The sequence below is a fragment of the Cyclopterus lumpus genome, chromosome 23 (genome assembly GCF_009769545.1).
Source record: "Cyclopterus lumpus isolate fCycLum1 chromosome 23, fCycLum1.pri, whole genome shotgun sequence".
NCBI classification, from domain to species: Eukaryota; Metazoa; Chordata; class Actinopteri; order Perciformes; family Cyclopteridae; genus Cyclopterus; species Cyclopterus lumpus.
This window is the reverse complement of record NC_046988.1, coordinates 13,178,588-13,206,180: the sequence shown is the minus strand read 5'-3', so window position 1 is coordinate 13,206,180 and position 27,593 is coordinate 13,178,588. Positions and strand designations below refer to the sequence as shown.

Sequence of the window (27,593 nt, the reverse complement as noted above, 5' to 3'; positions counted from 1 at the left end):
AAGTTACCAGTCTGGGTTGCAGCATGCCAAAACATATTAACAATTTCATTGTGTAAATACATGTGTTTTTGCTGTTTTGAAAAAATGTTACAGATGACCCTGTTTAGTTTCAACGTTCAGGAATCCTTGAGGACTAATCTAATCTATACCTGCTGCTTTCGTGGTCATTTGTCCCAACCGATCAGAAGGAAAATACTAAAAGGGCTACACAGGCAAATGCTTTCATTTTGCGGTTACATCAAGTGTTTCTGACGGTCTTCACCACAAGTGTCTGAACTCTTCCTGGTTGAGTGGCTGACCAGATGATTTAAAAGGCCCTGAGTTTGTGTCAGATTTGGTTTTCTTAGTTTTGTATAAAACGCACAGCACATCTATAGGTAAGTCACTTTGTACTGTACCACCTTTTGACAAGCCATAGAACATGTTATCTACAGTGTAATACGTGATCCATGCTATCTGAATATCTGTTGCACAGACATTACAGGTTCCCAGAGAATTACTTTGGTGATACTTTACTTCTAGCACCAACAGCAGGTTGACATTTTAGTTTTTTGTGTGAAATATCTTGATAACTATTGGGTGGATTGCAAAAAAAGCATGTCCAGAAGATTAATCCCTGTGACTTCGGAGATCCCCCGACGTATCCAGTAAAATATCTCCCCATGTACATACATTGGCAGACAATTGTATGCATACTTTTATGGTTCGCAAATAATTCATCCCTACAAGAACCCTTGACTAGCCTGCTTGCTTCATATTCAAGCTTCATATTTGTCATTTTGATTGAAATGCAACAACTGTCGAAGGGTTTGGTGGTAAACAGGACTTGCTAAACATCAGCGTGTCTTACTCTTGCTTGCAAGTCACAAAGGACAACAAGCTAAATCGACGTGTAAAAACCTTTCACTGCTCTTTTAGTCTAAACACAACAGCATCTGGTCACGATCTCCGGGCGCTCCTGGTCTCGATCGATCCGACTCCAGAAATAACCAGTTGAAGCTTGACAGCCGGTTGCCGTAGTTACGTTCTCATTGATTAACCCATCAATCCAGCCGACCATTTTTGTTTTTCTTACATCTCAATAATTGCCAGGAGATGAGGGACAATTAGTTTCTGCTCATCGAATTGACGGCGGCGCAATAGAGATGTTAAACTACAGGCTCTGTTCTTACACTTCATCAACACCATCTGCTGCGTATTTCACCTGTGCCAAGACAGTTGTTTAGTTCTATGCTAGAACTGTGCAAATAATGAGGGAGGCACGGATGTTTTTATAATGTTTTTTTTCTCTCATTTTTTAAACACCATATGCTTCTGTTCTCAAACATAATGTGTACTGGTCATATAGCGTTGAAGAGATGGCCCACGATGTCGTGGTTACTACTGTGTATGATGTTCTCTATAATGAAGTGGAGTTGATCCATTTTTATGGCCATCAATTTGTGAAAGGGTCCATAAATAGTTGCTGTGTCCACTTAGCTGAATCATGAATTGAAATGTGAGGAGCATCTGTAATGTTCTTGACCTGACCTCCACCAATCTAATATATCTCTGCACAGGTTTCTATCTATGCTTTAAATAACCCCTCCCGTCTTAATAAGTATCCTTGCTCTGTTGTTTCCTTTCATCCCTCCCTCTTTAACTCTGTCCAACCATTTGTTTCATTTTGAAGGGCTGATTACACACAGCAATGAAGTGATCATGGAAGCGAGAGATTGTGTTGATTGTGTTGAGAGGTTGTAGCTTCTCGTCCGAGGGAAATTGAATGGCCTGATGTGTATGAGAGAGAAATGATGATAAGTAGAGGGAGAGTGGTAGGAAGTCCATGAGTGCACTAAGTCACACCTCCCATGAGGTAGCGTACCAAAGACTCAAAGTCTATTACAGACCTCCCCTCCATTAAGATCTTGGCCTTTTAGGACACACTTCAACAGGCAGCACTCTCTTCTTGTTCACACAACACCCGCAGTGTGCTACATTAAAAAAGTTTCCACCCCCAGGTACTATTAGACACTAAATTCTAGCTATTTAGTGATTCAAAATTATTAAAGGCATTTTTGATTTCCCTAAACCTGCCCCTGTACTATAATATATATATATAGCCTAATATCAAAAATCACACATTTGCCAAAGGGAACTTCATCATAATGAACTAATGTATCGCAACCATATGGTTTCATTGTAACCCATATTCACTTTTCATATCATAGGCAAGCAATCCTGATTCGTAGACCTGGTATCAGATTATCATGCAATTTACATCTACAAGCACAAACTGATTTATTATAATATAGTGAGCATTTTAGTGAGTAGGTAAGTGAGACCAATATCTCCAGTCGATGTTTGTTTGTTTGTTTGTTTGTGTGTGCATGTGTGTCTAGGTGTTTCAAGGAACACAATCCCATTAGTATGACGGCTGCTGTCATTAAACCAATCAGGGGGCCCGCTTGGAGTTGCTGTCTGTCAATCTGCCTTCTGCCCATCCTGTCACCTCAATTCAGTCGATGCGTTTGACTCGGCGCTCCCTCGACATGCAATCTCTCAAAAGCCGGCAGCTGTGGCTGCTTAGAGGGAGACAGCTCTTTCATCACTGCAAACAAGATATCATGTTTTTTATTATACCCACAGTGGGTCTAACGCTGTCTTTGGACGAGATAAGAATCATACGTATTCAAGACGTGTGTTTCAGCAGTTTAATGCAAGGTGTAAGCAATGGCAAAGTAAGCTTTAGTTCTATCAGGAAGACTATCTTTCAGCCTCATGTTAAGCAGATTTATGCATGGAAACATAGATTAATATATTTCCTTCGCACTTGTTTAAAGCATCATAAGGTCACATGTGCAGAAAGAGAGAGGATTATGCTCAGTTACGAGGAAAAGTCAAGCAACAGTAGTGTACAAGCAATACGTGGAAATATTCCCAATTTACTTCAAGGAAATGAAATACATCAAATATATTCAAAGTGAAAATGCAAGTGTTAACCTGGGTCCATCAGTACAGTATTACACCAATTTGTTATTTTATTTCTGTTCTCATTTCCCCCATAAACACAAATATGTGTATATACATTTTTATCACCAATCGTCATTTCTGCTTTCTTTTTTTATTGTCTGATAAGCTTACCAGCAGGCAACTCCAGAAGTGCCTGCAGTGGGAACACATACTCTCAATGGGAGTCACAACTTCACTCGATTCTTAATGTCTGTAAGAATAATTTTGTTGTTGCCAGTTATCTCTTTTTTTTTTGTTGTTGTAATTTGTGTCGCTCCTGCTGGTGTCTTTCACTCCAATCTATTAACTATGATTCTTGTTGTTCTAAGTGTGTACTCATGGAAATGCACTTATTGTAAGACGCTTTGGACAATAACTTGGGTTTATATCGTGATTTATAGACCTGGTATCAGATTATCATGCAATTTACATGACTGCAATAGTACTCTATCTTTAAGGACTATTTTGCTGCCTAATTCTATATGATGCGTAGTTCAGTTTCATTGGCAGTTCTTATAAGATCCGCTGTCTGCCTTTCGTTACTCTAAAGACGTGAACATGCTGCAAATGTAAAGTCTTCTCTTTTATTCACTGTTTGAAACGTCAGTCCTTCGCCCGTCTGATTCAACCATTTCAAGTTAATGTTCCCAAAGCGGAGAGCGATCCGACCGGGGAAATAATTTGTGTTTCCAAGGCACTCATGGGCGATCAAAGAATTTGCCTCCTTTCATGTCGCACCGCAATATTCTGCATTCAGTGCCCTGAAAGTCTTGTTCTCTGTGATGCAGAGGACTTTTTTTTTATTTTATTTTTTTTAGATAGAGGCATCTCTGACTTAGAGTTGTCTCCGAGACCTCTAGGAAACTTTATAATCTCACATTAGTCGCTGACAACCAGGCTTCACCTTTAGCCAAACTGGAGATCTGTATGCCCACACACGCAAGTGCAATGCACCTTTCATACCTGTTTAGCCCTTTGCAGCCTTTGTCCACATCCCTAAAATCATCCCTCTCCTTCTCCATTCTTGTCACAAATGGTATTGTATTACTCCTGTGCTGTGTCTTTTCCATTGCACCCTCCAACCTTGTGCTTCCATCCTCATTGCCCATGACTCCCTCTTAACTTCCTTTCCCATAACTTCATCCGGGTTCTCTGTCACTCTTCATTCCCATTTTCCCATTTTTTTCTCTTGCCCCGTGTTCGTCTTTTCTCCCTTTTCTGTCCGCTCGCATTTCTTCCCTTTTCGGATGTATGCCTCCATGTCCCTCTTGTCTCTGTGTGTGAATACAGTTTGAATACGGATGATAAATTATTCTGAAAGTAAGGACATTTTTCACTTTTAAATTCGATCCCCTCCCTCTCTCACGCCTGTCGTCTCTCTCTCTCTCTCTCTCTCTCTCCATTCTATCCAGTACAGCTGAAAAGATTGTGTTTTTTAAAAAAAAACATGCATATCCCTTTTTTATTTTAAAGTGTATCGGTACAAAACGGATTTAAAAATTACAATAAGCAGATATTTTCATTTGGTAAAGACAGATGTGTGACAGTCGTACTAGTGTTATTTCATGTAAATCCCTGAGAACGTAGTCCATCTATCTATCCATCCTGTTGCTGAATCAATTGCGGAAAAAAAAACAACCTTTGACAACATTTGAGACATTTTAAATCGTCCTTGGGGCCGACAACAATCCTCAATCAGCTGAACGTCAGTCAATGCTGAAGCATCCTGCCAATGCTGGGATCAATAGGTCCTTACTCAGTTTCTGTGTCAATGCTCCAATGACCTCCATCATTACATCCCATGAGCTAACATGTAGCTGTGACCTGTTGATGAATAGTGAATGAACTCACACGTATTGGACACACAGTATAAGTCTGTATGTTTGTTGCATTGACCTGGGCTTCTTCTTTTTTTTTAACCTGCCTTGACAGTAGATTCTCTGAATCCTCTGTTCTCATGAATTATTGAATCCTTGCTCTTAACCGTTCCCCTGATGGAGCCTGTGGTTGACAATGGAACGGGTCATTCATCCTCCCACATTGACAGCTGCAGAGATTTCCAGATATGTTCATTTATCATAAAAGCCCACATTTATGAGAGAGCTCTGCCAATAGGTTGAGGCATTTGCACTTGTTTCTAGCCACAGGAAAATAATTGTCTGTATCAGGCTGATCTTAAAATTTGTATCGCCAAAAATGGCATCTAAACACAACCGTAAACCTCACTACTAAACGTTGTTTGAAATCATTTTTAAACCAACGAGAGAAGGTTAAGCATAGGTCTCACAGGTTTCAACTGATTACAATAATGAGTTTGTTGCAGCCTGAATTAGATACTTAAAGTTATAACCACGTTGTCATAAAAGTAAACCTCATTTCTAATTCCAATGTCGGTCATCATTCTTCCGCGATGTATTTACATCTGGAGCTGTGACCTTACCGTGTACAATTTAACGTGTCAATAAAACGTATCGATCGACGGGAAGGAGCCGCTCTTCAGAAAGGTACGGGCGATGTCACACGGAGAGCACGCCCACGTGTTTTACAGCCTAACAGAACAAATATCAGCAAGGCAACCGACTTTACTGCTTCCTGCTGACATGTGTCACACCAGTCTACATCGATGTCTGCGTTGCAGTCCTGCCATAGTATCAACATTGGCCCGCCACGTGTACCAGTTGGAGCGGGCTGATTGCTTGGCTTCCGGAGGTGCTGCTCGCAGTTGTTGTCGAGAACCACTTATCACTTCTTAGTGTGTGTTGGTTGTAACATCAGTACATCCAGCAGCAAAAGTAAACTGCAGTCCATAATATACAACATTTTCTGAATATCACTTATTTTTCGATACACACACACACTACATCATTTGCATGTCCTTGTAAATCTGAAAAATCCTCACAGTGTCTGCTTTTTGACATTTAAAAGCCGAGGAGGGTTAGGCTGGCAATGGCTGGTGTCAAGATAAAAAACTAAAACTGGAGCGAGAGAGGATTGACTTGTTGGGACAAGGGAAAGGTCATTCTGTGTTGGCGCTTTGAAGAAAGCCCCTCAGATGCTTTGCACCCACCCTGAGGGACGCTTGCTGTCAACAGCACCTGCATAGGAGGGGGTGGGGTGGGGGGTGGGGAGGGGGGGGGGCATGGCGGCCCACCAAGATGTTCCTTTGACAGACTGCTTGCACAGAAGAGAGTGGACGGAGCTGCAGTGAAGATGTCGTTATTAAAATCAAAGAGAGAAAGATGATGAAAGGAATCAGAGTACATGTAAGGAATTGAGTAAAGCAAAAGAAAGAGACCACTGGAGAGAAAGGGACTACAGAACAGACGGCTGAGGACTGCGCTGTTTAGTTATCGACCGGGGGAGGTTATTTCAAGCCTGGGAATGCATTAGCGCTTTGGCTGCAGATCCAAAAAGTCTTTGGCGGGCCCATCAGTCTCAAGCCATAATCGGTGGCCATTTTGGAGACAACAGTTGTTTATCCCAACTTGGCTTCTTGCGTTGGTTTAAATCCCCCTCAGCGTGCGCCCTCCACCGTTCACGTTGAACCGAGTGGATCTCGGGGCGTCGAGTCAAGTCTTAATCGGCGAAGGAGAGAGATGGCCAATGGGAAGACGACGAACGCAACGCGTCGTTGTGTCGCCATCGCATGGGAGCTTTCGATCTCCGCGGTACATGGACCACAGATGCGGCAGGTTACCATGACACCCTGGTTGCTAAGCAACATGGGCATCGCAAACAGATTCCTCACACCTCCGAAATGAATCACTTCTCATTCTCTCTCTCTCTCTCTCTCTCTCTTTCTCTTTGTTACCCTCTTTTGCACTCAACACTGGGAGAACTTTCATTCAAGTATCCTCATTCACTACGATCCACAACATTCCCTCTCTGGTAGCATTCACGTTCATTAGATTGTCTGAGAGGGAGGGACGCGAGAGCTTTCTGAATAGTGCCCTTTTTAAGTGTTGTGTTGTGTAGTGGTGCATAATGACAGAGGAGTCACAGATCTCCAGTGTCTGGAAGTGCGTTATTAAACCGGCGCTGGATGACATGCTGTGAGTCATTAAACCCTGCTGGTAAAGCCCTAATCACAGAGTAGGCACACAGTGGCACACACACACACACACACACACACAAGCTCATGAGGCTCCTCACTCGCACGTTATTTTATTAAGTCGAACATTGAAATTGTTACACTCGTGCAAATTCCCCCGTGAGTGCGTATCCACTTGTACTCAAAACAATCCTCTGTTGCGTGCTGTTTTCCGATGGCGTTCTGAAGAAGAGCGCGTTACGCAATATGTCAATTTAAATAATGATTTGTTTGTTTGTTTTTTTCCAAGAATATGCTGATGAATAAACAACATTAATTCTCTACTCGTGTCACACGCCAAGGGCTTATTATTGACAGGTCATTATGCTGATTTCACCCAGAGCCCTTTCAGAGTAAACTACCTTCTGTATGAGTATTATTGGGAGTAGTCTTGAGACATTGAAGTGATACCTTTTTCAAGGGCTCTGCTATTGGAGCACATAATCAATTATAGGGTTTGGAAGTATTTATGGAACACACAGGGAAAGAAAATATGTGCCATTTTTATTTTACTTTGCAATATATTACTGGAATCACTATGTAATATGACTATGTATTACTCTACTATATTGTTAGTTTATTATATTGTGTTATTTCATGATATTCTCTTCCATTTTATTTTATTTTTATATATATTTTTACATTATATAATTGTCTTCTTGTTGTATATTATGTACAGTACATTTCATTGCACATATACTATATTTGAATTAGTACTATGTTAATTATACACCTGTTATATATGACTTATTTATGACAGCCGGAACTGAATTTTCAGAATTTATTATGTACTGTATGTATATATTTTCTATAGATTAATTAATGTAGGTTCTCGATTCTTTTTAAGTTTTTCGTTGAATTTACTCAAATCATTATTTTTCAGTTTACTTACCAACTCTTGATGTATCTTTATTTTAATCATACCGAGCACTTCAATGCTGAGTGGTGCTGTCACTTTTGAATTATTCTGTGGTCAGAGTATAAAACACGTTTAAAAATGACAAACTCAACCACCAATGTATACGGGGGGGGGGGGGGCTTAATTTTACCAGCTCACAAGAACATAGAGACGTTATAAGAATCCTTTGTTTGGTGTGATGTAACGTTGTGCAAATATAGTTCTGTCCCTGTCTCCAAAAACTATTTGATATCAATAATGTTGCCAAAAAATGAGTGGGATAGAGATGGCGTGGGTGTGTCTGATATTGGCCACCAGTGACTCATTATTCACCACTTCCTGGAGTGTGTGCATTGTGTGTGTGGCTGCCTTTGTCAGCCCAGCTGTTGCACACACTGTGTGTGTCCGCGGCTCCAGCTTTGAGTTTGTCATCTCTTTTTTTTTTTCCTTCATATAAACTTATCAGACGTACAGCATTTGCATAGGTGTACATTTGATGTGTCCGGCTCATTATTCGGTCATGTTCAGGCGTAGACAACAGCTGCTGCATAACACACGCGTGTTTTCTTGACTCTTGAATTTGGATTCGCTGTTTTCTCGGCGTCTTGATACATCAACAATAACTCCGCGTGATGAGCACTGAACTGGAGGTTCAGCATCAGAACAATCTTCTGATTATCAAAGAGAGGGATGCGGTGACACGCGGTAACGCTGTGTGTTAGGTGTGTGTGTGTGCGCGTGTAGAACCGCTGTGTCAACACTGCAGCTGGGTACAGCTGTAATTGGGAGCTGTTTGCAGCCAGCTGGCACACAGATAACGTGCTCAGCCGGGAGTGTTTGCTGGAGGAGAGACGAGCTGTCAAACCAGCACACAGCGGTGGATGGCGAGACCCTGACGAGTCACTTCCTGAGCACTGCTTCTTGTCTAAAAGACCGGGGGTTGTAGTATAGTAAGAAGGGTTTAAGTTGCATCTACTTACTGTACTGTACAGTTGTTTTCTTTTGTGTGTGTGTGATTGTGTAGGTGCAAATGTATCTCTCTCTCTCACCACTCTCCTCCTGACTCCCTTCAGGCTGAGCAGGATAGATCTGACTAAAGTGCTGCCAGTCAACAGCAGATGCTCATGTTTCCTCAGCTCTCCCGTGCCTCCCCTGCACATCAGTGAGATGGGGTGTGTGTGTGTGTGTGTGTGTGTGTGTTTCGTCCTGGCAGGACTTGATGCTCTAATCAGACTGCCAGGAACGTGTCAGAAAAGCAAGCGTGCATGTTTACACAGTGCATCTCTGTGTATTGCTTACAAGATGCAACATCGGAAGGGGGGCAGAGCCCGGTGTTTTTGTACCCAGCGTTCTTAGATGGCAGACATAAAGGATGCTTTAGAACAGCTGAGGGGGATTTGTGTATTCTACGTGTGTGTGTGTGTGTGTGTGTGTGTGTGTGTGAGAGGAAGCCAGTCTCAATGCTTTCTGCTCTCTCCATCTCGTCAAACGCTCCTCGTGCATTTAGGCACGAAGACTCATCCAAACAAGAATCTGTCCCCCATTAGAACTCAAGGGGAAAGCTGTGATTGGTCACTGGAAGCCCGGCTCTCCCACTATCATCCTCCAACAAAGGTAGAGAGAATAAAACGGTGAGAAATGTTCATTATAAATCAAACAAAAATCTGTGTACAAGAACAGCTGCTGGTGCTGAGGACCGGGTTTATGTTCATGGACTCAAAAACAATATAAAACATCACCACAAATTATCTTTGCGTCTATTCACTGCTCGTGTTTTTTGGGGCTCAATTTGATGAATGCAGTCATGTGGTTAATATTTGATTTCACTTCACTGACACATTTTATATTAAACGTTTCTCAGAAAAAGAAAAGTAAGATCATTTACAGTGGACATTATTCATTTTCTCCAAACAGAAGACAAACACACATGTGCACAAATGAGGATACAGTGGATTTATGGGGCTTTATGCTTCACACACTGTTTGTAATACAGCACCGTTTTCTTTCATTCGCTCTCGTTTCTATGACTTCATATTTTTACCGCATGGACAGCAAACCTCATATTCAGTTACAGGTCCCCCAAGTGCATTTGCCAATTTCGGAGACAAAAGGTTCGGCTGTGGCCGTGACTCTGGGCTCTATGACCTCCTGCTCTGCTGTGGAGATGCTCTTTAATGACGAGGCGGTATCGTGGATATTCTCCAGATTCATTCAGGACATGATGTCTTTAGTCCAGTGTGAGTGGAACCCTTCCACTAAAGTGAAACAGTCTGTGAAGCCAGTGAAGAAGTAACAGCCAACAAGTTCAGTTTGGAGTGTGTGGATCCTTTGAGTGTCAAAAACGACACTCAAAGGATTTGGCTCGATTTGGTGTTGAAGTAAGTCTGAAATAGTTTGAAACACTTATATTTAATTACAACTCACTCTTGAGTTCCACTCAAAAAAATGCATGCTGGGAACTCTTAATACACTACCGTGTAGACAACTAATATACTGATTATGTTTCTTTGGTGCATTCATTCAACTCATCATTTCAAGTCAAAAGACTTCAAAGTCTGTATGAATTCTGCAGGGTTTAATTTGACTTAATATATATATTTACATGTAGGTAATGACAAAGACTCCACATAGTAGGCTTGTTGTATAGTTTACAGTGAAGCATTTGCAAATTGCTTTTGTTTGGAAATCCATAAAAACGTACTGGCCTGGTCACGATGATGTAACACAGCATGAGTGCTTCCAGACCGCCATCAGTGGGGCTTGTGACCACAGCCTCAGCTTATTAGTTTATTAGATTTAATAAACACACCCCCACAATCTGTCTTTGAGCCAATAGTGACCTGACTGGAAACAGACATCTGTGGAGTCACTACGTCTGCTGAGGCTCTGTGTGTGTGTGTGTGTGTGTGTATATACACACTGTGTTTGTGTTGTGGATGCAGGTAGATTCACAAACATGATCAACTTACTACAAATATAATTTAAACGCCCAATGTTGTTGACCTGTATGCATCCAGGAACAAAGAGAAGCTTTTAACCACACACCCACATATTCTCTATTTCACTGAGAGGCTGTCGAGGTAACCGCGTTTCAGCGTGAGCCCCCAGCATGCATTGTGGGACGGCGAGTGATCTTCAGGAGGGAAAATGTCGCCTCTTGCCAATTGATTATGCAGTAAGGGGGGGGGGCTTACTTTGAGAAGGAAAGAAAGAAAGAAAGAAGGAGCAGTGCAGGAACCAGAGGCAACAAAAAAAGTGTGCACTGTCTCTGTGGAAATGTCTATTTTGTGGACGCAATATGTATATGAATCAGTCAAGAAGATTGATGGTATTTTCCTTTTCAGTTTCTCTCACCCGTCAGGCTGTTGTTTCGCATGAATTGCGTCTACTTTTTCTTAGCGTGAGGTGTATAATGATATCCATGGCGCTTATGGGTGAGCGATTTCAAAATTAATAAAAGAAAGTCCAGTTGATGTCACGTGTAAGGCCCCCCCCGAACGCCGCCACTGATACCCCAGCGTGAGCTTCACAATCAGGCGTCGCTCTGCCTCTCTGATTCTTGCGACTGTCTTGTTTAATTTCACCGCAGAATTAATTCAATAATTAACTTTTTTTTTTAAAACCCCACCCTCCTCTCGTTTCATAAATTAATTTACTGCTTCCCCCCCCCCCCCCCCCCCCCCCACACATCAAGTCTCTGCCCCTTCTGTGTGACTTGAAACCAGCAGTGCCGTACACATAGAGACGGATTTTACATTTCCCAGGGGAAATTAATAGTACAGCGCATTTCTAGACAAGGTACAGATTAAAAGCTGGGCCCATTATAAACCCATTAACCCAGTCATTAGGACCAGATATAGGAAAAAGATTGAATATGTGGGTGTCTAAGTTTAGCGCAACACTGTGTCACAGCTGTCACAGCTGGTCCTAATTCATACCCACAGGTGCCGAGAGGAGAGGAGGTGTGTGTGTGTGTGTGTGTGTGTGTGTGTGTGTGTGTGTGTATGTGCAGGTATATCCCTTGAACTCACTGTTTGTGCATCATCAGCAGCACCCTCTTTAAAGCTGCCCTCGGGTTATACGGCACGACGTCACACGTGTCTCTGATATTTAATTATTCATATTTTCAACTGCATATGTGTACCAGGTCGGGATTTTTCGAATACACTGTCACTGTCATATCTTTGGTGTGAGCCATTACCATGATGTTGTTAGTAATGTTGCCAAAAGGTCCTCGCTTTTAGGAGAATAATGAACGAGGGCTAACGTGCTGCGTGTCTCTCTCTCTCTCTCTCTCTCTCTCTCTCTCTCTCTCTCTCTCTCTCTCTCTCTCTCTTCTCTCAGAGGCTGGCAATGGAAGCAGAGAAGTTTCAAATGGAGCACATGTGGAGCGGCGACAGTGAGGTGAGTGAGCGGGCTGGAGGCCTGGTGGACTGCGTCCGTACAACAAGCGGTGCCGAGGAGCCGGGGGGGGGGGGGGGGGGGGAGGGGGCAGGGACGTGTTATTCATGAGCCAATATGATTGTACTAATTGGATGGCTAATCTCATTACAATGACGGCAGTGCTGTTATGCCTTAATACGAGATTGAATTTCACATGCATGTGATGAGCGCGCACGCACACGTGAACACGCTGATATTGTCCATCAATCAAGCGGCGTCGTGTTTTCAGCTTCGTCCGTTTCATAACAAATTGCAAATTCCCTGGCCCTGGAGAAAAAGCCTCACGCTCTTGGCGGCCATTTATCAACTGACAAATGATATTGAGTGAACGCACTGTGGCTGAAAAGAACGTGAAAGAAAAAAAATCCACTTGGCCATTTAGCTTATTAACTTGGAGAAGAAGAAGAAGAAGGAAAAAAAAAGCTCTTTAGTGTGGTTTTCCAATCCTTAATGATTATTTCCCATTAAAAATTCCCTTTATTTAACTTCTTACACACTGTGTTGCATTAAACAGAGAAGGAAAATATGTCTGCCGCTATACAATCACAGAGTTTGATATTCTTTTATGGGGATTTCTGTCATACTTCAATATTTCTGATATAGAAATTCCCCAAAATAGGTTTATGCTTAGAGCTTTGCACAAATGTCGCGGATTCCTACTGACGTGTCCTCTGCGTGAACCTGTAACGGTTGTGACTGAACGATATGAACCGGGGCCTCTTGTGGCTTCAGACATTTGTATTACTTTGATAGCGATGAGAGCTTTTCGAGATGTCTCGACTTCTCTACGGTTGGCGGATAAAAAAAAAAAAAGAGAAAAAGTCACCGCTGCACGACTCTCGTATTGTTGTTTTTTACGTCAAGAGACATCATTTGATGGCGTAGGTTACGTAACCACAGCTTTGCTCTGACTTCACACAGTGCTGGCTTCTGCCTCAGACTCGTCTCGTATACGCTCACATGAACTCTCTGTGCGCCTTCATTTTTTTTTCACGTCTAATATAAATTATTTTAACATGCAGGATGGGAGCATCGTCTGTGGAATTTAACATAATCTATAATGTGAAGCCACATATTCGGTGTTCAAGCATCCACAACGCCATTATGAACAGTTCTGAGGCGACCTTTGACTCATTTTGAACACGGATTTGAAAGAAAAGGCGAATCCCAATAACGCGTGCTATAAATGGTCATTTCATTTTCCTTTTCACTTAGAACAGAATACATACGGCTAATAAATTACTTGACATAAAACAACCCACAATGTATGGATTTGTGTCATAAATCACGAGTGTTTGAAGTGGAGCGTTCGTGTGTGTGTGTGTGTGTGTGTGTCTGTGTGTGTGTGTGTGTCTGTGTGTGTTCTGGCGCACGCGTCTGTTTTCTGTCACCTTTTGATAACTGGGCCAATACTACTGGGCACCTCTCCCCGCTGACAATGAACACTTAAAAGCTGCCACTGGTGTGCGTCTGCTCAGTAACGTAATGACTTTGGCCCTATTTACAGTTGTCGTTAAAAAAAAAAAACAGGTCAAATTTGATTTGCCTTCATATTAGTCCTCTTATGTTGTCTGCATCGTTATATTATTTTAAAGTAAGTGTGGGTTTGGAGTCGGCGCTGTCGAAAATACAGTGTCCCCTGAAATAACTAAGAAACAGCCAAACAGAGAGCAGATGCTAGCCTTGTAATCTCTTATTGTGCACTAATTGCATACAGTTTAAACTGATGTAGTGGTATTGTAGTGCTTAGCGGTTGGGGGGAGTCAGTCAATAGTGCAAAGAGTACAGTCTAGGCCTGTTCTATATGAGAAGTGCCCTGAGATAACTTCTGGTATGATTTGGCACTATATGAATAACATGGAAATGTAAATTGAACCATCTCCGTGGCTCCAGGGCGTTCTTATGTCAGCAGGAGCTATAGGTTAGCACGTTAGCGCCGTGATAGCCTGTGTCCTGACAGGAGGCCCGGCAGTGTGAGAGCAAAACAACACCACTCACGTCACTGAGCCTCAGTGTCAAACACACACGGCTGCCTTGCAATGGAAAGAGGGCAGGATTTGATTTCCATCCACAGTTGCAGTTGTAACTAAAACAAAGAAAGACAAGTATGGAAGCTTTATGGCATCTTTTAAGATTATAGACCTGTAACAGTCAGTTAGTCTGGCCATCGGTTTCATTCCCTTTTTGATGTTTTCTTTTTTTATCCAAGACAAAGTACAATCTTTTGGGCAAATTTGAATGCGGCTTCTAGTGAGAATTTTAGTCTCCTTTATTCCCAATAAGGAAGTATCAAGTGAAATTGAAGTACACGAGACGCAGAATAGCTTGGTGGGGTTTGATCCTCGATCAGGGTGGACACATTTTGGCCCCAATTTGGAGCCGTGGTACACTTAGTTGTGGATATTAAGAGCACATTACCGTTGTTTCCATTACTGTCGCCATCTCGGCAGTAATGACGCCAGCCTTCTGGCAATTCCAAAAAAATGCACAACGAGGTAGATCGTCGTCGGAGCAGACAGCGAGCACCCTCCGACGGCACCCCGCTTGCTACTCAAAGCGGCCGCACCCTCAGTTATGCACAACATTAAGCCAAAGGGCTGTAAACATGATTATTTCTGCTGTAAAGTATGGGGTCTCACAAATGCAAACACACCTCAAGTGGCCATTTGAGGAACTGCAGTGTTTGGCACTTTCCCACGTTGGTTTCGTTATATATCTGTAATTTGTCAGGCTGCATTCAAATCATTTATAAAAGAGTATATTGTGATTCATTCCTAATCTTTTCCTGTTTGTCTTTCAATCTCTTCGCAGGTTGACAACATGGTTTACTACAATGCCAAAGATGACGTAAGTTCAACTTGATCCCACTAGTTCTTATATTCTGTCATTACAGATGCAAACTGTCAAATATAACACCGCAAGGCAACCCATATCCGGCCGTGCAGAGAGCATCGCCATGGCAACAAAAACCGATAGCAGATTTTTATTGACGGCCTGTTGAGAATCTGTGAAAAGACGTCACTGTATGTACAAATCACCGATGTATGAACTCTGGCCTGCGTGCCTGTTTAATCAGATTTAGTTTGTATGTATAAGCACCAATGGATGTTTTGGGCCCCAAAACACATGAGTATGCGTGAGACATTGAACGCATCCCCCGGCCTCAGACGTCATCTGTCCGCTCTCATGAACAGGGATCAGCATCTAATTCCCCTCCACTATATCCCAGTGGGAAAGAACCACCCTAGTGTCACTCTGCATTTGACTGACAGCCCCTCTACCCTCGGTCTCTATCTCTCCGGATGCCTGGGTTTATGTTCCACGGCCTGAAAACTTTTCAGTTTCTCTATAAGCATCTCTCGGTAGTGACATTCAAAGTGAATATTAACACTAACACCTTGTCATTCGCAGTAAAAAAGAAACCGCATATACAAACCGAGGGTGCACACCCCTGTTCATCCATAAAATCCTTTACAGGATGGTACTGAAACTCCAGCTTCTCTTGTTTTTTTTTTGTCCCCTTTTCTGCAGCTTAACGAGACAGAGGAAGTAAAAGGAAGGAAAAACCGATACCTCCCAGACGATTTTGAGATGGACCCCGACTTCAAGCGACTCGTCTCGTACAACACCACCGCCGTCCACATCCCTACAGATATATATGAAGGCTGTAAGTTGCATTGTAGAAAACGGCATTATCTTTCTCACATCGTCCGGTACATCCTTTCGGTAAATAAACGGTAATACATAGCAACCACCACCCTCCCCAGCTCTCTCTCTCTCTCTTTATTGCTGTCATTGCTATGTCCAGTATCTACAGTACATTCCCATGATGCAGCGCTCAGCCAGTGCAGACAGTTCCCCACCAAAGCTAGGCCATTCTAGTCTATATATAGCCTAGATGTCAACAGCCCGATAGCCTGCACACTCTAGCCCCCTCTTTACCCTGGTCACCGGCTGCTCCCTTCCCTCCCGTTCACGACTAACCCCGCTGACCTCGACAGTTGAACAGGAACGTTTTCCCTCGGCCAATGATCTTTTCAGGTGTTTTTGTTGTATTCTGGTTGTTTTCTCAGTTATTTTGGCACGTTTATCACACGCTTGCATTGAAGCTTTTCTTTGGTCGCTACTTCTCTCACTTGCTTAACTTACACACGTGTCTTGGTCATTTTTTCCATCATATAAACATAATGTTATGCATAGTTTATTTTTGTTAAAATGTTTACCCATATTAGCCGCATGGCTACAAGGGTGGCATTGTTGGTCTGCTTTGGTCCGGACTCACGGATTGCAATGAAAATCTCTACAGACATTCATGGTCCCCAGGAGATTCATCACAATGGCTTCTTTTACTTTTCCTCTTAGTGCCACCGTTGAAGCTTCGAGTGAAATGTCTAAAAAGCTGTAGGATATATTGCCATGTTGTTTGGTACAGATATCCATGGTGCCCAGAGGATGGACCATAATAACTTTAGTGATTCCCTGACTTTTCATCCCCTGCCACCAATAAGTCAAAAATCTGATTGACAAAACCTGCAAAACTGTTCTCAAAAATAATCAGCTGTATTGTTACTGTATTGAAGGAGATCAGACTAGCCTCATTTAAGTAAATTGATCATGTTGATCCAATTACTTATTTTTCCTACTGCTAGCACTATTTGGTGCTATTCGCTGCTGATCAAAAGTGATGGGCTGTAACTTCATGGACATACTCCATCTCTCTCTCTTCGGGAGCCTCTCCCAGCATTCAACAGGAAAACACACCCGACAGGCCGCCAGTAAAACCAGATTTGGCTTGCAGTAATTCAATAATGGTATAATAAAGAATGCTTACCGAATGTGGCCAGCCTTAAGACTCATTCAGACAAAATTGAGTCATCAGGAGCCGAATAATTGGAGTTTTATCCATTACGATCTGACTGTCAAATGTGAAACAGACTGTATTTTGAAATTGGTGTTAGCATCAGGTAATGGCTTTTGCATCAGGAGTTAGTCTTCAAACGGCAATGATATCAATCTAAATGTGATTGGTGTATTTTACTCATTGATTTTTTTCCTTTTACCAGGGATTTGAAAACAGCAATATCTTACACGGACAGGCTTCCTCGGTAGAGATACTACACACACACACACACACACACACACACACAACACATGTCTTCTGAGTTGGCCTCTTACTCTAGGACACTAATGGACGCACTGCAAGGACACACACGGACCAACGGATGGAGACATGGCTTTATACACACAGAAGCATACAGGTCATGTCCTTCTTTGCACACTCGGTCTCGTACCAAACATGCACACACCTACACTACATAGCTGCAATAAGAGGACACACACAGGAGAAAATGGAAATAAAACAATGGGGGAAAAGAGTTGTCTGGATCCTTCCAAAGAAACACAAGGTCTCTTATAATCTCGTTTTGCAGCACTACATAACTGCTTTATATGACACTTTATAACTAAACATAGTTACACAATACATTTAACAACGCACAAATGCAGCAGGCATCAAGCAGTTAAACAATGGCCTGATACCCAGGCATGAGCTAATAGCGTCCTTGTCATTGATTGAGCATTCAATATCAATTTGACTAATGATCGTCACACTGGGTTTGCTAAATGCAGGCGACTCGGCCACATGACTGTAATGTCCTTACACAGCGTGTCACTCCACATAAGTTGGACTATAAATGTGCAGAGTGACAGGCCTCTGGGGCCTCTGACTGTGCAGACCTGTTTGTCTATGCCAAATGCACTCAGTTGTTATTATTATAAGCAACCGTTGTAATGACGAGGGTGGGTTTGGGTGTTGGAGGAAGGGTATGTTCCTAAACTGTGGCCTCTTTCTTTCTTTCTCTCTCATGTGTTTTGCTTTGTTTAAGGATTTCCTTTCCAGAACTCTGTTAGCGAGATCTCATTAAATGTGATAAAACGTACACAAGTTGTTAGTCATGCACAGCGATTGGTTCAATAGTTTATGTGGACTTAATAAGCCAGGACTCTATTGTGACGTTGAATTGTTGTTTTATTTGCAACAAACACGCTCATAGCATTTATTCAGGATTTCTATTTGACTTACTTTTGAGAGGTTTCTAGACAATGCTGATTTATTTTTGGTTGAGATAGCATACCATCTCAATAATGTTGATTTTTTTTTTTTTATTATTTAGTTTTTATAAAATGTTGAGAAACGTAAATATATTTTCAATCGGATTGGGGAGTTGGAAGAAACTCATTGTCAATTTTTTTTCTATTTTTTTTTCTAACCATTTAACAACTGGGTTATCGGGGGTGTGGTATCTGTTTGATCTCTTTTAGGTGGAGGGTCGGGTCTGGGTGTAGTATAGTTACATAGTAGCAAAGCATAGGCTTGTGTTAGTGCTCTCTCTCTCTCTCTCTCTCTCTCTCTCTCTCTCTCTCTCTCTCTCTCTCTCTCTCTCTCTCTCTCTCTCTCCCTCCATCTCCAAGGACGGGCTGCCACATTGATGCCACTCAGGATGGTCAGCACTGTCGGCGTTGCCATGGCAGTGTGTATCCGACTGTGTGTGTGTGTGTGTGTGTGTGTAGAAGGAGACATACTTGGACACGCCCTGGTTTTCTATCTTGTTGTAACTTGATTAGGGACTTTGTCTAGACAGGGCTGGCGTCCTCGTGGCTTTTACCGATGCTGAAGGAGAGATGTGTCATCCTCAAACGCTTCTTTTCATTGCGGTGGACTTTCTCGGCGACCTTCACCCTTCTTCATCCTTCCCTCTTTCTCTTTTTTCCCCCGTTCCTTTCTTCCTTACTTATATCGTCATTTTTTTGCTCTTTTTTTTCTTTCCTCCTCCTCCTCCTCGCCGCCCTTTTCCTCGGCAGCTCTACCCCTTCACACTCATCCCTCGCTCCACTTTATTAAGCATATTAATAGGTTGCGTGGAGACAAATATGCTACTGTTTTTCTCCCCCGCAGCGGTCCTGCTGATTGGAATCTAGTCTCCCTGCTGATCCAGTGTGGGTGGTCAGACCGTGTGCGTGTGTGCATGAATCAGAGTGTGTCTGTCTGTGTGTGTGTGAATGTGTTGAGGGTTGCGGGGGGGAAGAAACACTTTGGGTGTGAGAGTTGGCGTGTGTGTGTGTGTGTGTGTGTGTGTGTGTGTGTGTGTCACATCGTATGCACCTATGGATCTCATGGCTGCGGATGTCTTGCTCATTAGGCAGATTGCCGTGCATGCGTCGGAGAGGACAGCCGCCGCGGCCTCTGCTGGAGAGCCGAGGCTCGTCTGAGGCCCCGGTTTGAATCGACGCTGTGTGGCACCTGTCGGCCCGAGACACACGCACACCGTGTGGCGTGCCGAGGGTCTGCGACGTGCCGAGGGTCTGCGACGTGCCGAGGGTCTGAGACGTGCCGAGGGTCTGCGACGTGCCGAGGGTCTGAGACGTGCCGAGGGTCTGCGGCGTGCCGAGGGTCTGCCGAGGGTCTGCCGAGGGTCTGCGGCGTGCCGAGGGTCTGCGACGTGCCGGGGGTCTGCGACGTGCCGGGGGTCTGCCGAGGGTCTGCGACGTGCCGAGGGTCTGCGACGTGCCAAGGGTCTGAGACGTGCCAAGGGTCTGAGACGTGCCGGGGGTCGTGCCGAGGGTCTGCGACGTGCCGAGGGTCTGCGACGTGCCAAGGGTCTGAGACGTGCCGGGGGTCGTGCCGAGGGTCTGCGACGTGCCGAGAGTCTGTGACGCTGCGTATGCGAACGCGTTTGTACCGAAGCTGCGGCCCCTGTGGCAAAAGCTCACATAATTTGTTTTATTATTTCTTGTTGTTGACGGAGCCGGCTGCCAAAACTCTGAGTTTTCTTCATCTCAATCTCTGACTCCTCATCCTCCCTTCTTTCCTTCCTTGCTCTTCCCCCCTTTCACTGTAATCATGTCTCCCGGTGTCCTTGCGACAGGTTGGATGCCTTCCCAGGATGTCCTCATGGGTTATTGGGATTACACAAAGTTGTTTTCCTCGTAATCCTATCCTACCTTTTGATAATATAATCCTTATATATTGTTATATTCTCCATAACACTTCTATGACAGTAATGAAAGAGATTTCCGTCAGGTCACCTTCTGCATCGTTGAATCCAGTCCGGATAACGGTAACCCCAAAATCAACAAGTGGAAACTTTGCAACCGCGTGCTCCAAGTTGAGGTTTTAAAAGGCTCGACTGGGAACAATCGCCCTTCATCTCAAGCCAGTTGACATTACTTAAAGGGGTCACCTTCACGACTCGACACCTTTGTCATGCTACAGAAATAAATGTGGGGGTTACGTGTGTGTGTGTGTGTGTGCTGATGTCATATCTGCCTCCCCCTCGGCGATAGTCGCTATGAGTGTGTTTCTACATCTTCATATGGCCTTGGGAGGTTTTCACACATACTCATGATAAATATATATCATCCCCATTCATTGGAACACACACTTATATTTACATCACTTTTTTGTGTGTGTGTGTGTGTGAATGCCTGCAAAATGAAGTCAAATTTTAGTAGTGAGTGTCCAAGTATCATCGAGTCCAGGGCCCCCTTATGATTCTGTGATTACAGGTTCTCGTCACTTTCAGCCCCCACCGAGTAATTACTTTCAAATGCACAGGCCGTTTCAGCCGCCAGCTACAGCTGATGACAGGGAACATCACTTGGCACGGCACCTCCTCCCACCGGCCTCACCAGCTAGAATCCGGTTTGATTTGTTTTCTGACAGCCTCTACATGGATATGTTGTATCTTTTCTTCACTCGTTAATAGCTGGCATGGCTGGTGCATCTTTAAAAAAAAAAAATGCAATAACCTCTGGAACAATGATATCGTAGTAGTTGGTGACCGCTTGGTGTCGCACCAATTACAATTAAAACAGGTTAAACCAGAGTAAAAAAAAAACAACCTCTGTAACCAACCTGTTACCGTTTATGAATTCTGGATCTGACACAAATACCTGTAAGTTGTCACCTAAATGCACGATCACATTACCATTTATGATGCTGGATTTAGCTGGAAGTTCAACTTTGGTGAATGTTGTCACACAAATGTATGCGTTAGCCTTTAGCTTGTTAGCCCCAGTGTTCACCTACTACCCCTGTGAATAGCACTTCAGATCCTTCCTTCTCTTCTTAATGTGATCTCCCTTTACTTAACTCATTATAGTTTAATTTCTCTAATTTCAAGAGAGTGAAAAAAAAAAAAAGAATCGTGATGCAGAATATGCATTTGTCCATATTTTACGTTTTTTTTCTTCTTCTCCAACCCTGAAAACAAAAACAAAAATTCAATCTATCGGTAACATAAGTGTGTGTTGCTCTGCTTGCACAGACACACAAACACATGCGCCCGATCCCCCGATTGTCCCTCGGCGGCCAACGACGGCCCCGCCTGACAAATAGAGCTGACCGCACTTCTCATCTCTTTTTATCGCGGTGACCTCGAGCCAGCAACACACACACACACACACACACACACACACACACACACACACACACACACACACACGTTGCCACAGAGATGGATCTATGTGCACTGAAAATACAATTCGTTCCAGTATTCGGCTGAGATGAGAGGACACTGCTTTGCCAAGGGCTCATCAGTGGGCCCTGACCTGCCCACTGAGACCATAATGGATATGTCAATTCTACACGGAAGGGGGGGGGGGGGGGGTTAGGGGGGGGGGGGGGGGATAAGGCCACACTCGTCTCTCTTCCTCATTATTTATCCACACAGGCATAAATTGCCTAATGGGTTGGACACTACGTTGGACTTCCTGCAGTAGCAGCTGGTGGGCGAATGACATACTGAACGTGAAACCTCCTTGTTAGTTCACAGTTCAGTATGTGCAGCATCGGGGGGGGGGGGGGGGGGGAGGAAGAGAAAACCTCTTGTCTCCTCTGTGAGGTCTTGTTATCATGAGGCTTCTTGTTAGCGATGTCACGGAAACCAGCAGGACTAATCCATTAAAGGCCGTCCTCTGGGGAGCAGAGGGATGAGGCCTGGACAAATTGTCCCCACTTATCACTGGGACACGCTTTGCTCTGCAATGACCACAGGGAGCAATTTAAGGCTCGGGATTAAACTCTGTCTTCGTTTTTACATAGCGTGCAAATAAAGGAAGGTGGTAGTGAGGAGAGGAAGGAGTGAGGAAGCCAGAGGGAGCGTCAGAGCCACAGGACGAAGGGAGGAGTGGGAGGGTGACAACAATGTTTGTTCTAGGCTGGTCATCGGTTATTTACTTAGTTAAAAGAGGACACTGAGTTTTTCTTGGTGGCTTTTTAGCCAAACAAACTAGTACCCACTGTGCCTCTTTCTGCTGAATTGTAGATATAATAAGTAACTTGCAATAACTCCCTTTTAACCACATAGATTCTGGTTTTCTGTACAGTACGAATCTGCCTCAGCCATACCTGTTACCTCCCAGATGATGTCCCCTGTCCCGTTCTGAGGTCTCTTTTGAAAAAATTTATTTTTTAAACCAGTTACTTTAACAGAAACGCACACAAACACACACAAACACACACACACACACACACACACACACACACAGAGCATCAGTTTGACATGCAGCCCACTCTCCCAGGCTGTTTTTTTTTGATCAAACTAGATTGTTGGAGCATTAATCCAGTAAGAGCTCCTGCAGACAAACAGGTAAATACATTGTTTACTGTCCCCCCCCACCCTCCCCTCCCCCCGACTGCCCAGAAGATGATTTTTTGTTTCATTCCAGAAATATTAAATTGAATCATATTGTTTTTGTCTCCTCTATGTTGCTCACTCTCCAGTGCTCTAGCTTTTTGGTGTGTGTGTGTTTTGAGAGCAAGAAAAGTCAAAGAAATGGAAATATGTCATCATAGCAGATTGATGTCAGTTTCCATATCTGTCCATATCAATGTCAGTAGCCTGACACATCGGCGTGCGTGTGCGTGTGCATGTGCGCGCGTGCACGTGTGCTTTAGGCTTTAGGCTTTCAGGCTGGTTTCTCCGACAGAATTGCTTTCAAAATAAATGTGTTTTGAAAAGCTTTGACATTTTTGTGATTTCTATGATTGGGTTCTTCTTTACAAATATGACCAACTTGTCTTTATGTGTATATGTTCTTTTCCATTTTGGTTATTTCAAAAGGTTCAGAAACCCGAATTCCACGCTCGGTTAGAGTAGAATGAAAGGCCACTGTTGGTAATTTAGGAATGTGTGTGTGTGTGTGTGTGTGTGTGTGTGTGTCTTCCAGCAACCATCATTTTGAATGAGCTAAATTGGACAGAGGCCTTGGAAGATGTTTTCCGTAAAAACAAAGAGGAAGATCCCTCACTCCTCTGGCAGGTGTTTGGCTCGGCCACCGGATTGGCTCGGTACTTCCCAGGTGAGCAGCTCAGTAGCCAATGGAGTTGCTCCAACTGCCTGCCGACCTTCACGTGGTCAGGGAAAGAAATGAAATTAAAATCGTGCACTTCTTTATTGCCGCAGACGTCAGATAACTTTTGAATTTATCTCAAAGATTGTGTACAGATCAAAAAAAGGAGATAAAACAATTGTTGAACTTTGGAGTCAGGCTAGCTTCTCCCTGCTGCCAGTATTTATGCTAAGCTAAGCTAATAGCCTCCTGGCTCGAGTTGCATACACAGGAATCAGAGTCAGTGTCAATCTTCTCATTTGCTTAAGAAAGCAAATATAATTGATTTCTATTCTTTTAATCTAAAAAAATATTAAGATAATCTTTAAGGTGATAATTGTAAGACATGTTTTTAGCCGCTAAGTATTGAACCCAATTTTAATGTGCAGTAAACATATTTCCCATTTTCTTCCTTCTGCCAAATCCCAGCATCCCCTTGGACTGACTCGAGCAATTTGGCCGATAAGATCGACCTCTATGATGTTCGAAGGCGACCGTGGTGAGTGTAGACACTCATTATGGAAAGTGCAGTTGTTGTGTTGTCTGTGTCTCTTAATAATCTCATCGTCAGTCATTTTCTGTAGTGTTTGTCAAGGGCATAAGCGTGGCTCATCCAATCTACCTGTGTAATTAATCATATTAAAGATTAATTTGCACAATAAAAACATCTGCCATGATGCATAAACTGATTACACATAAGGACATCGTCACACAGTTTAAAACAATCAAATCCAGGTTAACCAAACAAACACATCGGAGCACTGTGATGAGTCACTGTAGATTAAATGGTACCAAAACAGAAGCTTCATTAGTCTCTTAAAAATCATTACAATCTGATTACTCTTTTAACCATGTTATTAAATGTCAGTAGCCTCAAAAGCTCTGTCGGCTATTGAGCACTCGAACAAGGACGCGCAACCATTTATTTATTAAAGAAATGGAAGAAGAGCATTAAAGATTAAAAAGAATCTGATTTATTTCAATGTTTTAATGACTTGCTCAAAGAGAGATAAGAGTGATGAAACATGTATCACGTGCTGAAGTTTGTGTTTTTGTTGATTCCCTTTGTTGAAATTGTTTTTGAAAAAAGAATTTCTGCATTATTATAATTATTCTCCATCTCTTTACGTACTCCAATATCCACGACCTTCAATATCCACGACCTTGATGTGCGTGTCTGTTATTACTCACCAGGTACATTCAGGGGGCGGCGTCACCCAAGGACATGCTGATCCTGGTGGATGCGTGAGTGACGACCTTGTGATTCATTACAGTCATATTGTATTATTATGACTCCCCCCTCCTCCCCCGATGCTAACGTTCTGACTGCGCTGCGCTCGCGGCAGCTTCCCACATGCGACTTCATCCTTTACAGTCCAGTTGTTTCTTCCCGTGATGAGTGATTTATGCCTCAAAAGTTTTAGGTTTTTGCTTTTTTGAAGAAACCGTATTCTGTATTTACCAAGGTCACACAGTTGAAAACCAATTTAGCATACATACAGCTGTGGAAATACCAATGATTCACATAAATATCGGTTTGATAGTTCACATTATAGTATACAGCGTTCACTTTATAGGTAGCGCCAACTTGTTTTGTTGTAAAGAAAAACTGTATGTCACTGTATGCGGGAAACAAGTTTAAGGACAATATTCCATATTTGTATTATTGTTGAAGCAATCCACTGAAAAGAGCCGTTGCACTTGTTGACGTGTCCCTTTATTTCCATGAACATGGCTTCTGTAGTATATCTTAAATCAATCCCACAAATATGTTATTCTCATTAGACTAGAGCACCAAATGTGTATCAAATCGCGGCAGGAAATAGTCCCAAGCAAATATGTAATTTACTCCAGTTTTAGCAACGTCTGTTTATGATTAAAAGAAATATTGGTGACATAATAAAGATGTGCATCATCGGCGACCATGAAGAATAATATTGAAAACTCTCTTGTTACTGTCTTTCTAACAGCTGCATTTATTTACCTAACGATGGCTAATAATTCACCATATTTTTATATTTAAAAAAATATATATATATTTACCACAATTCAACATGTCATTAGAGGAACTCCACTCCTCTTTGTACCTGCAGGGACCAACGAAGCGCTGTATCTGGAGTCCCTTTTTGTTTAACGCTAACATTTCACAGTTTGTTAAGACGTTAGCCGGAAAAAAAACTCACGTCATAAAGGAAGATTACTAATGCTAATAAATGTGATAGATAATACGATATCTCGCATGCGGAAATAAACTAGTGTGTAGGCAGAAGGCTTTACAGATGGCAACGTCAGTGAGTCTGCTCAATTTATCGGGGCACATAGTGAGATATCTCGTCAAACTCGCCGCATTGAGACATTCATTTGTTATGCGTAATCATGTTTTAGAGCGCCCTGATTTCCTATTTGACTGTGGTGGCATGAGAAAATACATATACATGTGCATACGTCTGTGATATTGATTTATTTTGTGAAAAAAAAACTGCAGGAGTGGCAGCGTTTCGGGTCTCACCCTCAAACTCATCCGGACGTCGGTCAGCAAGATGCTGGAGACGCTCTCTGACGACGACTACGTGAACGTGGTCTACGTGAGTATCTCCCCCGCAGCTGCTACTTTGATTTCATCTCCACTGGAAAACAAATGTGGCTTATGCGCATATTTACTCTAGAAAAAAAAAAGTCCGTCGATGAAGTTCTTGGTGATTCTGTTGCGTGTTTTTGAACCTCCGGGTGCACACGTTGCCGAATGTCGACGTGGACGTATATTTGTGGTTTTCGAGTCATCGCTTTAAACGTGGCAGTGACCTTTTGAGTGACTTCATGCACCGCACATGGATGGATCTGTAGTATGGCTGCAGATGTGCATGGATGCATGCATGCATGCATTCTCGTGTGCTCGTTTATCTGACTCAAAGAATGTGTGTGTGTGCGTGCATATATATATATATATATGGGGGAAAATTGTGCCTGTAGGGAAAAACAGGCACAATCAGAAGGTTTAAATTAAAGGGGAAGGTTTAAAAAAAGTCCATAAATAAACATAAAGCGTCCCGGAGGAGAAAGTAGTTCCTTAAACAAATCCAAATCCAGGTTACGGGGTCCTCCTCTTCGTAGTCCGGGGTCCTCCTTTCCTCCTCATGGCTGTCCTTTGCTGTACTGCCTGTCCAGCTCCTCCTCTTAAGCACCTGCCTTAAGCACCTGCAGTGACAAGGCAGTCTGGGAGATGTAGCGTCGGCCCATGGCGGCCATTTTGTGGGGTGGCCGCTGATCCCGAGTGGGAATGTAGCGCCCCCTCCACCACCTGTCCCCTTGTCTGAAAAGCATCAGAGACGATTCCAAGTATGTTTTGCCTGATGGAGCGATCAGGCAAAAAAAAAAAAAAAAACTAAAATCTACCTCTTTATATTGTTGCCAGGCAACCATGAAACTGGCGTCCTTCACCTAATGAGCGAGAGTGCGTCAGCTAACGCTGTTAGCTATTCACACACAGGACACTTTAAGAGTGAAGAAAAACATTACATTGAAACAAACAAAAGAAGGTCGTCGACATTTTATTCTTTATCCAATCGGATAAAAAAAAAAAGAAAGAATAAGAAAGACTAAAAGCAGCAGTTTAACTCTGTGTATTGTCTCTGCTCTTACAGAATGTAGATAATATTGCCCAAAAAGGTATAAAGTTAGTAAAGATGCACATTTAAAAAATATCTCCCTCCAGTTTCTTTGATGTGCTCTATCTGATATATCCTCCTTAATCCTTATTGTCCTTCTAATGGGACGGTGAAT

At 43.0% G+C, this 27,593-nt stretch overlaps 1 protein-coding gene across 1 annotated transcript in view; it reads left to right on the top strand.

Moving 5' to 3' along the window:
• Positions 1-27,593, top strand: part of cacna2d1a (calcium channel, voltage-dependent, alpha 2/delta subunit 1a) — a 66,446-nt gene that overhangs the window by 15,371 nt on the left and 23,482 nt on the right. The window contains 7 exon segments of the mRNA XM_034526126.1: positions 12,324-12,383; positions 15,234-15,269; positions 15,954-16,089; positions 23,652-23,783; positions 24,243-24,312; positions 25,008-25,058; positions 26,299-26,398. Coding sequence (XP_034382017.1) covers positions 12,324-12,383; positions 15,234-15,269; positions 15,954-16,089; positions 23,652-23,783; positions 24,243-24,312; positions 25,008-25,058; positions 26,299-26,398 — 585 coding nt within the window.